The sequence below is a fragment of the Typopeltis vanoorti genome, chromosome 23 (assembly GCF_054136105.1).
Source record: "Typopeltis vanoorti isolate ZY-2024b chromosome 23, IOZ_Tvanoo_1.0, whole genome shotgun sequence".
In the NCBI taxonomy this organism is placed as follows: domain Eukaryota; kingdom Metazoa; phylum Arthropoda; class Arachnida; order Uropygi; family Thelyphonidae; genus Typopeltis; species Typopeltis vanoorti.
The window spans coordinates 63,249,004-63,264,325 of record NC_143571.1 but is presented as its reverse complement, the minus strand read 5'-3'; the positions used below and the strand labels follow the sequence as shown (position 1 = coordinate 63,264,325).

At 35.2% G+C, this 15,322-nt stretch overlaps 1 protein-coding gene across 1 annotated transcript in view; it reads right to left on the bottom strand.

The window, feature by feature from the left end:
• Window positions 1–2,710: 2,710 nt before the first annotated feature.
• The window catches only part of Alg7 (Alg7 dolichyl-phosphate N-acetylglucosaminephosphotransferase), a 73,019-nt gene continuing 60,407 nt past the window's right edge, over window positions 2,711–15,322 (bottom strand). The window contains exons 7-8 of the mRNA XM_090413220.1: window positions 7,366–7,609; window positions 2,711–2,937 (exon numbers count right to left, since the gene is read on the bottom strand). Of these exons, the coding sequence (XP_090269346.1) occupies window positions 2,872–2,937; window positions 7,366–7,609 (310 nt within the window). The 3' untranslated portion in view covers window positions 2,711–2,871. The remainder of the gene's footprint in view (window positions 2,938–7,365; window positions 7,610–15,322) is intronic.

Genomic DNA, 15,322 nt, shown 5'->3' with positions numbered 1-15,322 from the left:
GAGTTCTTCCGCTATGTGGCAAGTAAGAGGAAGAATGACTTCGGAAGGATAACCTTAGTGGGTGCTGATGGTATTGAGGTGACAAAATCAGATGTAATAGTCGAGTTACTGAGTGATCACTTTTCAAAAGTCTATCACCCAAGTGAGGATATCTCTATACCTACAGCAATACCTAATGTGAGAACTGAAGCTAAAGAATCAGAGGTATTAAATATATTGCAAAACTTAAATGCAAACACTGCGGCAGGCTTAGATGGAATATCAGCTCGGATGTTGCGTGAATGTGCAAATGAATTGTCAACCCCTCTCACCTGGATATTTAACTTAAGTTTGAACTCTGGTATGGTCCCTAGGGAGTGGAAGTTAGGCAAAGTGGTTCCTTTGCATAAGGGTGGCTCTAAAACTGCGGTATTGAATTACAGACCAATCACCATCTCAGGAGTAGTGGTAAAAGTATTGGAAAAGATGGTTAAAGACAAAATTCAAGAATGGGTGGATCAGGATATGATACTCTATAGAGGCCAACATGGTTTTGTTAAAGGTAGATCCTGCCTTAGCAATCTATTAACTATTCATAATAGAATAACATCTGAGTTGGACAAAGGAACTGGCTACACAGTGGTACTTCTGGATTTTGCTAAGGCTTTTGACAGGATACCCCATAGAACACTGTTACGCAAATTGGAGCAGATGGGAATGGATATTAAATTGGTGATATGGATAGGAGAATGGCTCAGGGAGAGATACCATAAGGTGGTGTATGGAGGAGCCGAGTCCAGAATGAGGCAGGTGACCAGTGGTGTGCCTCAGGGCTCTGTGCTTGGGCCAATGTTGTTTAATTTGTATATAAATGATATAGGAAACGGCTTAAAGGGAGATATTCAGTTGTTTGCTGATGATGCAAAGTTGTGTAGTGCAATAAAAAATCAAGCTGATGTTGAAAGTTTGCAGGAGGATTTAAATAAGCTGGTAAAATGGGCAAAAGAAAATGGATGTCAGTTCAATGTGGAAAAGTGTAAAGTCATGCATTTTGGGATTAAAAGATTACCAGCTGTGTACTACATCGATGGAAAGGTACTCCAAGAGATTGATGAGGCTAGGGACTTAGGGGTATTGGTAGATAGGGAGATGAAGTTCAGAGGACACATTGCTAAGGTGTCCAAGATTGCACATAGGATTACTTGGTTGTTGAGGAACACACTGACATCCAGAGATAAAGAGGTTATTATTCCCCTTTATAAAGCATTGATACTTCCACATTTGGATTACTGTGCTCAGGTCTGGTCACCTGGATTCCTTGGAGATGAGGAGGCTGTGGAGAGGGTTCAGAGAAGAGTGACCAAGTTGATGAGTGATATAAAAAATGCTCCCTACATTGATAGATTGAGAGCTTGTGGATTGCAGAGATTGGTTGATAGGCGAAGAAGAGGGGATATGATAGAAACATTCAAATTACTAAAAGGTTTTTATAGGATTGATGCAGGGGAAATGTTTCAGCTGTGTGATAGTGATGGAAGAACAAGAGGTCATCTCTGGAAATTAAAGAAGAGTGTGGTTAACAAAGGTGTCAGAACAAGGTTTTTTGCCTGGAGGGTGGTGAATGAGTGGAATTCATTGCCTGACTTAGTTGTGAGCTCTTCGTCTGTAAATGAATTCAAGAAGAGATATGACAGATATTGTTTTGCTAGTTTGGGTCTCCCGCGATGAGTCTACTGACTCCATGGAGATACCCGTAATAATAATAATAATAATAATAATAAAAGTGCCATCTCCTATCTAGGAGGTTGACTACCACGATGTAACTCATGGTTAACTATGAGCATTACGACATGCGGTGAGGATCCTATCTCTTGTAAGTATTCATGGGTGAGAAAACTCCCTACCTCTGTATGAGACCAGCTAACTCACGTTTAGTTGAAAGAGACCAGATAAAGGTTCCTCACGTCACAGACAGAAATCAAATGGTCTTTTTGACCAATAAATGGATGAGAATAGAGATTTAGAAGTAATGCTAGACAGAGAATTAAAGTTCAGAGGACATAGTGCAGACAAAATATCTCAAAGGATATCTCATAAAGTGGACAAAATATCTCAAAGGATATCTCATAAAGTGGACAAAATATCTCAAAGGATCTTGGGTGTTAAGAAAAACACTGCCAGGCATGAATAAATAATCCCTCTTTATAAGGTTTTAATATGACCACACCTGTACTATTGTGCACAGATTTGGTTGTGGAAATGGAGAGGATTCACAGGCAAGTAACCAAATGCCTGGTTTATGGAGTGCTCCTCATGAGAATAGACTCAAGATTTGTAAGTTACACAGTTTAGCTGATAGAAAAGAGTGGATATGATAGAAAAATAAATCACTAAAGGGATTTTATAGAATAGATACTAAAAAACTTTCCAGTACATGACTGGATGGGAGAGAGAGCAAAGGATCATCTAGAAGTTGAGTAAGAGAGCAGTGTTTAAGGACTACAGTTTTACTTGGAGAATGGTCAACGAATAGAATACATTGCTAGAGCAACGTATTCTAGTTGTTGTCATTGCTAGAGCAATGTATTGACAGTTATGGGTGCTATGTCAGTGAATGACTTTAAAAGAGCAATATGATAGACACTGATGGTTAGTGTAGGCCTATGAGCCTCAATTCCATGGAGATGCCAGTGTAATGTTTTTAAGCAGTATGCAAAAAGAAAAAGAAATATAACGTAAGATATAATTTTATTCCACAATTTACAAACAACAAAGGTGCTTAAAATATATACACAACACAATTAAAGTTCTTTGATTTTAGCAGACAATTTGCTTTTGGATTTTCACATAGTTCTTTAATGTATATAAAGAAATATTGTTGTTCATCATAATCTATACATCATAAAAAACTTTAGATAGTCCATATCTGATGAAAAAGGCAATGACGCTACAAATTACCTGAAAGAAACAACATAATGCATTTAACATACAGTTTAGTATTAAAGACATTCATAAAACTAAAACAGTAGCAACAGATGATTCAAGGTTTTATGTCTTGAATAGGAGACAGAAGTGAAGAATATAGAATTTTCTTTTTCTCTGTGATGGTCAGCATATGTATGGTTAGGTGATGTCCTTATTTTTAATAATTTACTTACATTTTATAACAGAGATAAATGTAATGGATAATGGAGATGTGTATATACAGCAATATTTCTAGGATTTTGCTAAGCTGTTCAACAGAATGCTGCATGACAAGTTGGCAGATGAACTGGGTATTACAAGCTAGGTATTAAAGTAGGTGGATGAAAGCAGATGTATAGATTGGATAGATTGTCTGATTGATATTAGTGAACTGTATGAAGACCAGTGCTGTAAAAGAAGCACAAGAGTTTGTTTTGAAGCCATTACTATTAATGGTATGTTAATGATATTGTCAACTCTTTAAAAGGGAATACCTGGTTATTATTTGTACATGTTAAAGTTAAGAATTACAGAGAAAGAGAGAGAGAGATGCCCTTTTAAAAGAATTTGAATAGAAAGATGGACTAGCTAGTTGTTTTATATTACACAAAAGCAAAAAAGCAACAAAGACTACAAGATAAGTATATTTTGTCTGTGAATTGTATTCTGCTCTGCATGTTTTCAATTCCCTCTAACAGTTTGCATATGTGTAAGAATGGAGGAAAATTCTTCCAGCTATACATGAGTAATATGTAGACAAGTGAAGAGAAGACAAGAAATAATAAAAATCCTACTGACCATGTTATTGTTGATAGCAATATCTTCATGCTGGTTCAGGATACAAGAGTGTGTACAAAGAATTTGAAATTGGCAGTGACCATCAAGTAGGATAAAATTGAATATCACAGTGAAAAGAATACTATGCAAAAAAGTTTTAAAAAATATTAAAGTTGAGCTGCTTTCACAGGTAAATTGTAGACTATTATACAAACATTACTGAAGAAAAAATGAAACAAATTGAAAGCAAGAACCAAACTTTGGAGTCTCAGTGGCAAACTCTGAAAAAGACATTGATTCAGCAAGGGAGGTATGTGGTCAAGTTGTCTGCAAGGATAGAAAAATAAGAACACCATGGTGGACACAAGAAGTTAATGAAGCAGTCCTGGCAAAAAAGAAAGCATATCAAAAGTTCCTAGCAAATAAATCAGCAGATGTCCTAAAAGAGTGAATGTAGCTAACCAAAAGTCATGGAAAGACATTGGTAAGAATGTAGAAGTTTTTATTGCAGTAGCTATACTGCATAATTCAGAGGACCTGGTCAGGTCAAATTCCAGATGATTGGAGTAGAGCTCTGATAGATCACATCTGAAAAAAAAAGAGAAAAAAAAAAGAAAAAAAAAAAAGGAATAACGCTGAATCTGAGAATTACAGAGGAATTTCTTTACTAAGTGTTGCAGGGCAAGATTTATGCAATCATAGTTGAAAAGAGGTTCAGAAAAATTGCAAAAGAGAAACTGGGAGAACAAGCTGGATTCAGGCCAAATAGCAGCTGTGAGGATCAGATTTTCACTTTGTGACAAATAGGTAGGAAAACATGAGATGATAAGGATCTGTACTTGAGTTTTGTAAAAGGCACATGACAAGATCCTGGGGAAAAGCTTCTCAAACCATTCAGTAATATGAGATAAATGGAACATTATTCAGGACAATACAATAGTCTATATTTAAGTTGTAAGTCAGCAGTTGGAGAACATAGGAAGTTGGTTTGATGTAAAATCAGGTGTAAGACAAGAATGTACATTATCTTCACTATTACTCATCATCTATATGGATCACATTATAATTATAAAAGATAGTGTCACTGAACTGGATACTGGAATTGGAGACGTAAAACTTAGCTCTTTGCTTTATGCAGATGATGTTGTACTCCTTAAAAACATCCAGTGCAAATCCTTCAGGATTCTCTAGCTAAATTGAATAATAAATGTAACAAATTTGGCATGAAATTCAGCAATAAAAAGACAAACTATAAAAATTAACAAGAACAGAGAAAAATTCAGCTGCATTCTGAAGAGAGAGAGAGACAATAGAACAAGTAAAATATTTCAGCTACTTGGACCCAGTTTTTAGCAAAGATTGCAAGTTAAATCTGGAAATAGACAACAGAATAAGCAAAGCTGATATGATGGAGAGCCATTTGAATAAATTTATATGTAATGAGAGAGAAATTAGCCAAAATAGTAAACTAGCAGTATACAAGACAGTGTTCAAACTAGTTTTAAGTTATGGATCTGAGAGTTGAGTAAGAAATAAAACATTTGATTAAAGATTAACGACCATAGATGTGAGAGTTCTTAGAAAAATTACGGGTCTGAACAGATGAAAGAATCATATTAAAAATGAAGCATTAGAAAAGATCTTGACATTGCTTGCATTTAAGAATGTGTGAGGAAAGGTTAGCAAAATAGGTGTTTGATGCCAAGATGGCAGGAAAAAGAGTGAGAGGAACACCAAGGTCTAGGTGGATTGATTCAGTCAGAAGTGCCTTAAAAGAACGAAATGTTAGATATAACAATATTAGTGGACTGACAAGTAATAGATTAATTTGCAGGAAAATTGTTGATAGGAAATTATTAATAATGCAAACTTAATCACGTAGTGCTATCATTTTGCTGTTAAACCTTCTTTTACAAAGAAGTTTATAACCTCACAGTCAGCTGATACATAGAAAATATGAAGTGCAGTTCATTTAAAAAGTAAAAAGAAGCACTGGGCATAATTGCTACACAAGGAGCAAGCAAAATATGCAAAGAATTTAAAGAAGATACATTGAACGAATGCAAGGCACAAATATGGTTAAAAACTTTGCATCAGATGATAGGTTACTTGATATATCCCCCACAGCAAGGGATAACTGATCATCAATGATGAAATGTGGCTATCACTGAGTCATGTTCAAGTTAAACATGCTGGGTACCTAAAGAAAGATTCAATGTAAATGGCAAAACCAATTCATTTGCACCTAAAATGGCATACATATTTAACTAATGAGGTCCACAAATCGCACAGATGATAAACTACAGAGAACACTTTTCTTTCATTTTTTTTTAAATTTATTTCCGCGCACACACACAAGAAGTTGAAGAATTTACAGCAAAATGATGCTATGTATGAGCAAGCATTAAGAGAAAAGGAAAATGTTGATGTTCTTTTTGAAGAACTGGATGTTGTATTTTGTGGAGGGATGAATACGTCATGGGGAAGACTGTTCCAGAGAACAGAGATGCTGATGAAATGAAAGAAGAATGTGAAGCAGATTCAGTAGTTTAGCAGAAATGGTGGGGAATAACAGTTAACAGTTCTACTGAACAATGTTCACAGAACAATTGTAGAAAAAAACAAAATATACAGAAACTGACCATCTGTGAAATAGTGGTGGGAGAACGAGAGACAGAGAGGGGGGGGATGACCAATTACCTAAACTATCTCCTTCTGGACAGCATCAAGAATTTTTAAAAGTATTTGATGCACCACCACAAATGTGGGAGTAGCATTTGAAGGTTAAGCAGATTTTGGATATGTACAGTATTAGTAGCCAGACAGATGAAAAATAATGTCTTCAGTGCAAAGGATGCCAAATTGTTTGGGGCTGCTATAGAAGTGATGTGTGTGCCAGGAATGGTTAGCATTGTGTCAGAAAAGAGATCTTATATTGACTGCTGAGCCAAGTGTCATCAAAGAAAAGGGAAGAAATGCTAAGGTTAAAGTCTGTTTTCATGAGAAAAAAGAGCTCACTGGTTGTCATCGCTCTACTGAAAAATGAGATGAGTACAGCGATCAGTGTTTAGAGCACTGGTTGTAAAAATTCTTGAAGCTTAGAATATTTGAGCTTTAAGCTTTGAGATTTGAAGATTAGGATAAACTTTTGCAAGGTTTATCACATGAGTAGAAGGATGGACAGTGTTATCATCAATCAAAACTATGGATAGAATTTAAGGTCAGCGAAAGAAGATCATTTGTGTATATGAAGAAGAGGTTGGGTGAGTGATAGTGTCAAGGGTATGCCAATGCAGGGAGCCCCAGTTTTCTCCCATTTGAAGGTACAGCAGTATAATGGTTCAACAGGCTGGACAGGGATAAAATGTGTCAGAAGGCTTTCTGAACAGCAGTAAAAATCAAGCTGCAAATTATTCTGCAAGGTTGTGCCTGGAAAGATGCAAAGGGAACTATCAAGGCCACACAATGGAATGGAAAGTGTGCTCTTTCTCTCTGTGTCTGTGTGTGTGTGTGTGTGTGGTGACATGTCTGCAAGTCTATCACTCACAGTACATGCCCCTACTCTTTAACCCCAACATAAATAATCATACAAATCTACATAAGTAATACTGTGGATCAAAAACATCTTACTAAACATCTGCTTACCTGTATAACCAGCAGGTATGTAGTCAGTGTGCATTCATGAAGCGGCCCAAGTAGTTTTAAGACCAAATTGATTAAAGTAAAATTACTACATTCTACCTCTTTTCCATCTTCCCCAACATTTTCTTTATACTGAATAAGTCCTAATATATGGTACACTTTAATCACAAACCTCCCAAGAGGATGAAGGATGGAAGGTTTGAAAGTGAATGTGCTAAACTGCACTTTATCAATTTCCTTAACATACCTACAAATTTAAAAATATAAAATAAAATAAATAAAATTTAAAAAAAATGCAATCATAAAACTTTTCCATAACTTTTACAAAAAACAGAAATAATAAAATGAAAAATAACATGATCATATTATATAATTCCAGTTGTACTTATGTCTATTTGTGTACTATACGTGTCAAATAAAAATTACAAAAAAGAAATGTCATGCCAATTTCCTGTTAATAAAATGAAATAAAAAATTACAAAATGAATTCGTATTCATTTTGTAATTTTTTATTACAAAATGGGCATGACATGCAAATTGTGCCTTTTAATAGAAGACTAAAGTCTCTTTCCAAAAAGACACCACTGAAAAAAAAAAAAAATTATTTAGTTTGGGAAGTGTATGAATCTTTTCTATTATTCACAAATCATTCAACATTTCTAAAGTTTCTCTTTCTCCTGGTTCAATATATTTAATTCCTTGATTGTAATCATAATAATAAATGAAAGAAACTCAAAACTCTGACATTATTCTGTTTCATTTAATGCATAAATACAGGAATTAATCCTTTGGAACATGAAAATATTCTTCCATGGAAGTTTCTTTTTACTAATTTCAAAACATTACCAGTAAAAGGGGAGAAGAAGAAAAGATCACAATTAAAAGAAATTATTGGATTTGGTTTTTGTTTGAATGCATTGCAACTCTGCCTATGATGTGTCACATCCATGGTAGTTGATTAGGTGTTGAATGCTTTACAAACAGCAATAGAATTTATGAGAGCTAGTGAGTGCACTGTTTTTAAAAATACCATCATTTTTCTAATATGTATAAAGAATTGTTCAATGACAACAAACAATATTTTGTCCAGTAATTTGGCTAAATGTTTTTTTTTTTTTAATATCATTAACAGTCTTAGGCATACCATATTTAATGTACGAAAGTAATTCCACCTTTCAAACATCATAGCAAACAATACAAATAAAAATTCAACAACTCTCAGTCTGGTTGGCTAGTTGACTAACGTACCTACTTTCCAACCAACAGGCTGTGGTTTCAAATTTTGCTATGGCATGGAAAGCTTGTGAATGTTTTTAGATAGATCAATTTTGCTGCTCAGCATGAGACCACCACCCTGCTATTGGAGATAACTTCACATTGTAAACAGTGCTATGTACTATAATTCCACATATAGGACGAGAAAAGGCCTAAGCACCCTGTGCTATTCAACTCCAGGCACAAGGATTCAAGAAGTAATTTTCTGGTAAGTACAACTGGGGGGGAAGGGGGAATGTAAAGTTAAAGCAATAATATAATTACAAGAAAGAACATACTAGTGGTATGTTCTTATATCCTCGTATGTCCTTTCTTGTGGTTATATCAGTTGCTTTAATATCATTTTTTGTTCTAGGTGTTTATACCCCCCCCTTCATACTTCGTGCTGTCAGCGTGCCCTGCAAGGTATGCATAGAGAGTATCTTGAAATCAGCCTGAGCGAGTCCAAAGCCTAGTAACACAATATAACTTTTCTGACACCATACACCTTCAAAGAGTACAGCTGTGAAGGTAAATTTTGGTATGATGTGGTGTTCTTCCCAAAGACTCTCACCTTGATTTTCTTGACTGATAAGTCTTGATTTTCAGCATAGTAAGCAGCTTTCTCATGATAAAGAGTAGTAAGTGGTCACCCAGCACTCACTTATATGTCGATAATGACTAACTCAGCTCTTCTCTTTACTACAGGTCAAGCTTCCTCAATCCAAAGTCCTATAGTAAGGTTTCTACAGTTATCTTCAACTATTCTCTATAATTCTCACTATTGCTGCTGATGATGATGATGATGTATGGTTTAATTGTGCAAGGACAGCAAAGGATATACTATACTGCACCATATCAAAGGTTATAGCAGCACATAAGGTAAACTAATCATACATTCATGCCTGCAGGGGATTTGAACCAGCAACCTGTTGGTTGGAAAACAGGTATGCTAACCACTCTACCAACCAGTTCAGCTCTCACTACTGCATCGTGTCTTCTGACATACTCCACATGTGTGATTACATTGAGCAACAGAAACCAAAGTTTCTATACTCTGGCAGCCTGCTCTGCAATTCTTCTTCACTTCTACCCCAAGTTGCTGAGCATTGATTTTTGTCCTAATTAAATCTATATGCTGATATAGATAGAAATACAGGGTAGGAAGGGCAGTCCCATTCTTGATCCATTGATGTTGAGAGGAGGAACATGTCTAGATTCTGCTAATACAGCTCTGTCAAAGGAATGGTGCAACATTAAAACCCATTTCCTTTGTTCTGATGTGGCAGTTGTAGATTTTACTTATTTAGTGTATGACGTACAGGTCTCAAGATATTACATACATCTTATATACAAACAGCATAAAAGCAATTGTAAAATTCATATTAAAAGGGGTACAATAGGTTGAAATGAGAGTTTAGTGCCTGAGAATAAGTAGATAGGGCACTCAAACACAATGTGATTGATAATCTGAATCCCACTTCTGCATTCACAGTTTGAAGTATTGGACCAGTTCCATTTATTACAATGGGAAATTACATTTCCCATGTCCTGTTCTGATCCGATTTAAAGTGGTCCATACATGACTAGGGAAATTGAAGTCCTCCAGACAAGATGTTGGATTTGAAATATTGGAGGTATGTTGAAGCCAATACTCTCTCCATGACTCACACAGGATTTCAGTCTTTGTGAGGTATGGAAGGAAATGTCTTGGTGGATAGGCAAGGAATTGTTTCCAATTATTTTTGTCCATAGTTTACTTACGGCTAATTTGCGAAGCAAGGGAGGGATTATATTACCGAGAGCTAGTACCAGGAGTAGATCTTATAGCACCAGAGTATCCTGATAGTTTGATTTAGTTAGACATTGACTAAAGAAGCACGTGCACTATTCAACCACACAGAAGCACAATACTCTGCTATAGAATAAACCAAAGAGAGTGAGGTAGTGTGTTGGCATCAGGACCCCAAGAAGTACCTGCAAGTTCATGCATTATATTATTAAGAGTTTTTAATTTTTCAGCAATATATTTTCTAGATGATATTTAAATGTCGAACTTCTGTTTAGGGTAATTATTTCTGAAGTAAACTTTTGGGATATAGTAGTAATTGTATACAATAGTTGATATAATAGCAGTTGTAGATAATCACCTTTAACATATGAAGTCATAAAGGCAGGAAAACATAATTCTGAGGTGGAGAGAAAGAAAAATTTTGGTAATGTGGATAGAAGAAATTTGGGCATTAATCATCACAATGAAGTGGCTTAAAAAAAAAAAAAAGATTCCATGTTTGATTTCTAGAGTACACTAAAACACACACAAGTTTCGTACACTTAGCAAAGGCATATGACAAGGTAGCCAGAATAAAGTTTTCAAAACACTACAATTATATGGAACAAACAGAATATCATGCAGAGCAATATGTAAGCTATATTTAAGTCCGAAATTTGAATTGAAGGAAGATGGGTTGATATAAAATCAGGTGTAAGACAATGGTGCACACTATCTCCAATCTTATTCATCATCTACATGGCTCACATTATGAAAGAAAGTCACAATAAATCTGATATTAGAATCATAGATATCAAACTTAACTCTTTGCAGTATGTAGATGATGTATTGCTAAACACATCCAGTGCAAGTCCCTCAGGATTCTCTAACTGAATTGAATAACAGCTATAACAAATTTGGAATGAAAGATGGCAATGAAAAGATAAAAACTACAAAAAAGGTAGGAATAAAGAAAACTTCAGCACCATTTTCAACAGAGAACCTATAGAACAATTAAAATATTTCAGCTATTCAGGCACATCATAAAGCAAAGCTGTATGGTGAGGGAGCCACTTGAATAAAGTCATGTAGAATAAGAGATAAACTAGGCAAAACACTAATCTAGCAGATCAAGTACTTTAGAAATAAAGCATATGATCAAAGATTAGAAACCATAGATATAAATGTTCTGAGAAAAAGGGAAATGAATGAACAGATGGCATCAATGGCAGAATCACATTAAAAATGAAGATATCAGGTTTTAGCAGACCTAATCTAAGGTGGTAAGGTCACTTAAACAGAATGGGAGAAGAAAGGTTAGCAAAACAGGTATTTGATACTAATATGGAAGGAAAAAGATGCAGAGGAAGACAAATATTTAGGTGGATTGATTTAATCAGAAGTGCCTAAAAGACCAAAATACAGACTAATTTGCAATCAATTGTTGATAGATTAGTAATAACAAGCTTAATCATGCAGCACTGTCATAGTAACCTGAAACTCTTTGAGGGTATATACATGTGTGTGTGTCTAAAAATCAGGAAATTCATAATGATGTGGTGATAAAACCTCAGCCCATTCTCATGATATTAATGTACTATAAGTTTACAAACTTCCACGAGTGGGAATCAAAAAAAAAAAGTCTAAAACTTAATTCCCAATACATTTTAATCATCACTGTTTTTGACTTTAAAACAAGTTTCAAAAATTCACACCTGCTAAACAAAATAATACCATAAATGTTCCAGAGCAGCAAAAGAAAGAAAAAGGTTCCATGACATGGTTGCCAACCTCCTTCTAGGGGATGACACTTGAAGAAACAAATAATGCAATATTAATAATTTTGCAGTCTAATTAACTGAATTAATACTGCAGTGTTTTATTAGTCTAAAACAATGAAAGAACATTCAAGGCAAAGCCAAACATACTTGGACATCAAAATATTACATAGGATTGAATCTGATATCAGGTAATGCATAGGAAGCTGTCTGATCAGCTTGCACATAATTCTGCTGCTATATACTTGGTTTATGCCTGAAGGAGGAGTCTGAGTAATGGCATGTGGAAAACACTGTTGAGACCATGTTTGGCAAGAAGACTGGACACTCTCTGCATGGGAGACATGTTATTATTATTATTATTGTTCCGGGAAACTCCAAGGAGTCGACAGACTCATCGAGGGAGGCCCTAACATCATGTCAAGAACAACTATTCAACATTCACACAGTATCTATCATACCCTGCCTTGAACTCATTCACGGTCGTAGCACCCACAACAGACTCTGGAAGCTTATTCCACTCATTTACCACTCTCCAAGTAAAGAACCTAGCTCTAACACCCTTGTCAACCACGCTCTTGCCCAGCTTCCATGCATGGCCCCTAGTCCTCCCACCACCAGTCATATTTTCAAAAATATCTTCTGGATCAATCTTATAAAAACCCTTCAGTAATTTGAATGTCTCAATCATATCACCCCTCCTTCACCTATCGTCCAATTTCTGCAACCCACAAATCTTCAACCTATTCTCATAAGGTTCATTCCACAGACCTGCTATCATCTTGGTCACTCGTCTCTGGACCCTCTCCACTTCCTCCCCACCATGAAGAAACCCTGGTGCCCATAGCTGGGCACAGAAGTCCAGATGGGGTCTTATCAAGGCTCGATACAGAGGAACAACAACTTGTTCGTCTCTGCATGTTAAAATATTTTTCAGAAGCCAAGTGATTTGGTGAGCTGTTTTAGTTACTTTTGCAATGTGCCCCCTATGTTCTGGACTATTGCCTCTCACTATCAGAACTAGCTCCAATAAAAATGATAAAAAAAAAAAAAACTTATTTTGTTGTAAGGGGAAAAAAACTAAAAAAAAAAAAGTCTTCTAAGTCACTATTATAACCATTTTGTTTATTTTTATCTTATTTTTTGGTTCGAGGTATCCTTATCTGTTCCATTCCATTAGACCCAAATTCCTTTTCTGTTGATGATTTCCCAATACCAACATTCTTCAACTCCCTTGATTAGGTCATCATTCAATCTTTTTTCTTTCTCTCTCTCTCTCTCTGGTTGCCCAAACACCCATCTTCCTTTGTGTGGTTGCCATGGGTGACCATTTGTGCAGGATATCCTGTTTATTTTCATTTTAAAATCTCTTCCTTCTCCCATAACCAACATTTGTTTTCTTTTCTTATATCTTCTTATTTATTATGACTTGATATTTATTATGACTCACTCTCCATTTTTTGCTCCTCATTCTGTCCAGTATTTGCATTGTTATTCAACATATCTCAGATCGATAAATATATGTCACCTGAAAATAGAGCCGAACACTAGTGGCAAAGTTTGGCCTTATTTTCAAATCTTTTACTACTATATAAGATCTCCCCCCCCCCCAAAAGTCATTTAGCATGCTAAAATCTCACCTTTTTCTCATAGATTTTAGGCTGTGGCCTGTTCTACACTGCTTTCCTTGGTCTTCCAATTCTTCTTTTCCATTTATCTTATATCCATATAGTATTTTTGGCAGTCTGCTATTGTCCATTCGATTTAGATGTTCTAGGCCATTTTTGTTTATATTTTCTTCTTATTATATTATTATTACATCACACCTCCAGGGAGTCCAAAGACTCATCGAGGGAGGGCATCTACTCTACAACTCTTCGTCTCACTACTCCACCAACCTTCATCATCTAACACCAACACTATCTATTGCCAACTACCACCACTAGTACTTTCACAGACAATCACAAACATCCATGCCCACAACGGGATTCGAACCTGCAGCCTTTTGCCTGGAGAGCGGATACGCTGATCACTCGGCCAACCAGGCTGGCTAGTTGTTATAGTTATTTGGTTTTATATTCACGGATTGTAAAATTTCTCCATTTGTTATATCTTGGTATATCCAGGTATCTGAGAAATTTCATTTCTGTTGTTTGAATCCATTTTTCATTTTTTTTTTTTTTTTATAGTTCATGTTTCACTTTTATATAATAAAGTTGGTTTAGACAAGAAATTAAATAGTCTGATTCTAGTGTGTTTTTGTACCAGGGATGGCTTAAATATATTATTTATCATGCCCATTTACTTCAATAAAATTTGATATTTTGATGTTTATATCTTTTTCATTTTCACATGATGTCACATCCCAGGTATTCCTAATATTTTATTATCTATCATTATTTTACTTCTTATTGGATTTCTTCTTTAAAAGCCATTATTTTTGTCTTTACTTTTGATATTCTCATATTATACTATTCTAAAATTTCATTTGATGATTTTACTGAAGTTTTATAGATCTGGAAAAGGCATATGACAAGGTGCCTAGCAAAACACTTTTCAAAACATTACAATTATATGAGGTGAATGGAACCTTATACAGAGCAATACATAGTCTATATTTCAGTCAGTCATTGAAGGAAATACAGGAAGAATGTTTGAGCAATTTGATCATCTGCAACTAATAGTATCTATCTTTGTGGGTTTATTTGTATTCCAAATGAGTTATGCTGTTTCCAGATTGTTATAAATTTATTTATGTGTGTATTAAAAAGTAGAGGTTATAGGGATACATCCTAGTTCTAATTTGACTAGCATTTTATTTCCTGTATATATTTCTTGAAAAGACTGTAAGAGCTGGTTTGGTATATCAGTTAATATTTTAAATAATTTTTGACTTCTTGATTGGAAGGCAGTTTAAAGTAGAGTTATGTGGGCAAACTTCAAAATGGGAACATGGACAATGAAATTTATTTTTGCCTATAGTCCCACAGAAGGTTCTTCCAAGTGGAGGAATTTTTTGAGTCATTAGAACAGGCAGCTGACAAAGAAAATGGAAAAGGTAGTCCTTGAACATCAGAATAAGAAATGAATCCCACCAGGCATACAGGAACATTTTGGGAAAATTTGGAGAAAAAAGGCAAAGTTAATAATAATGGTA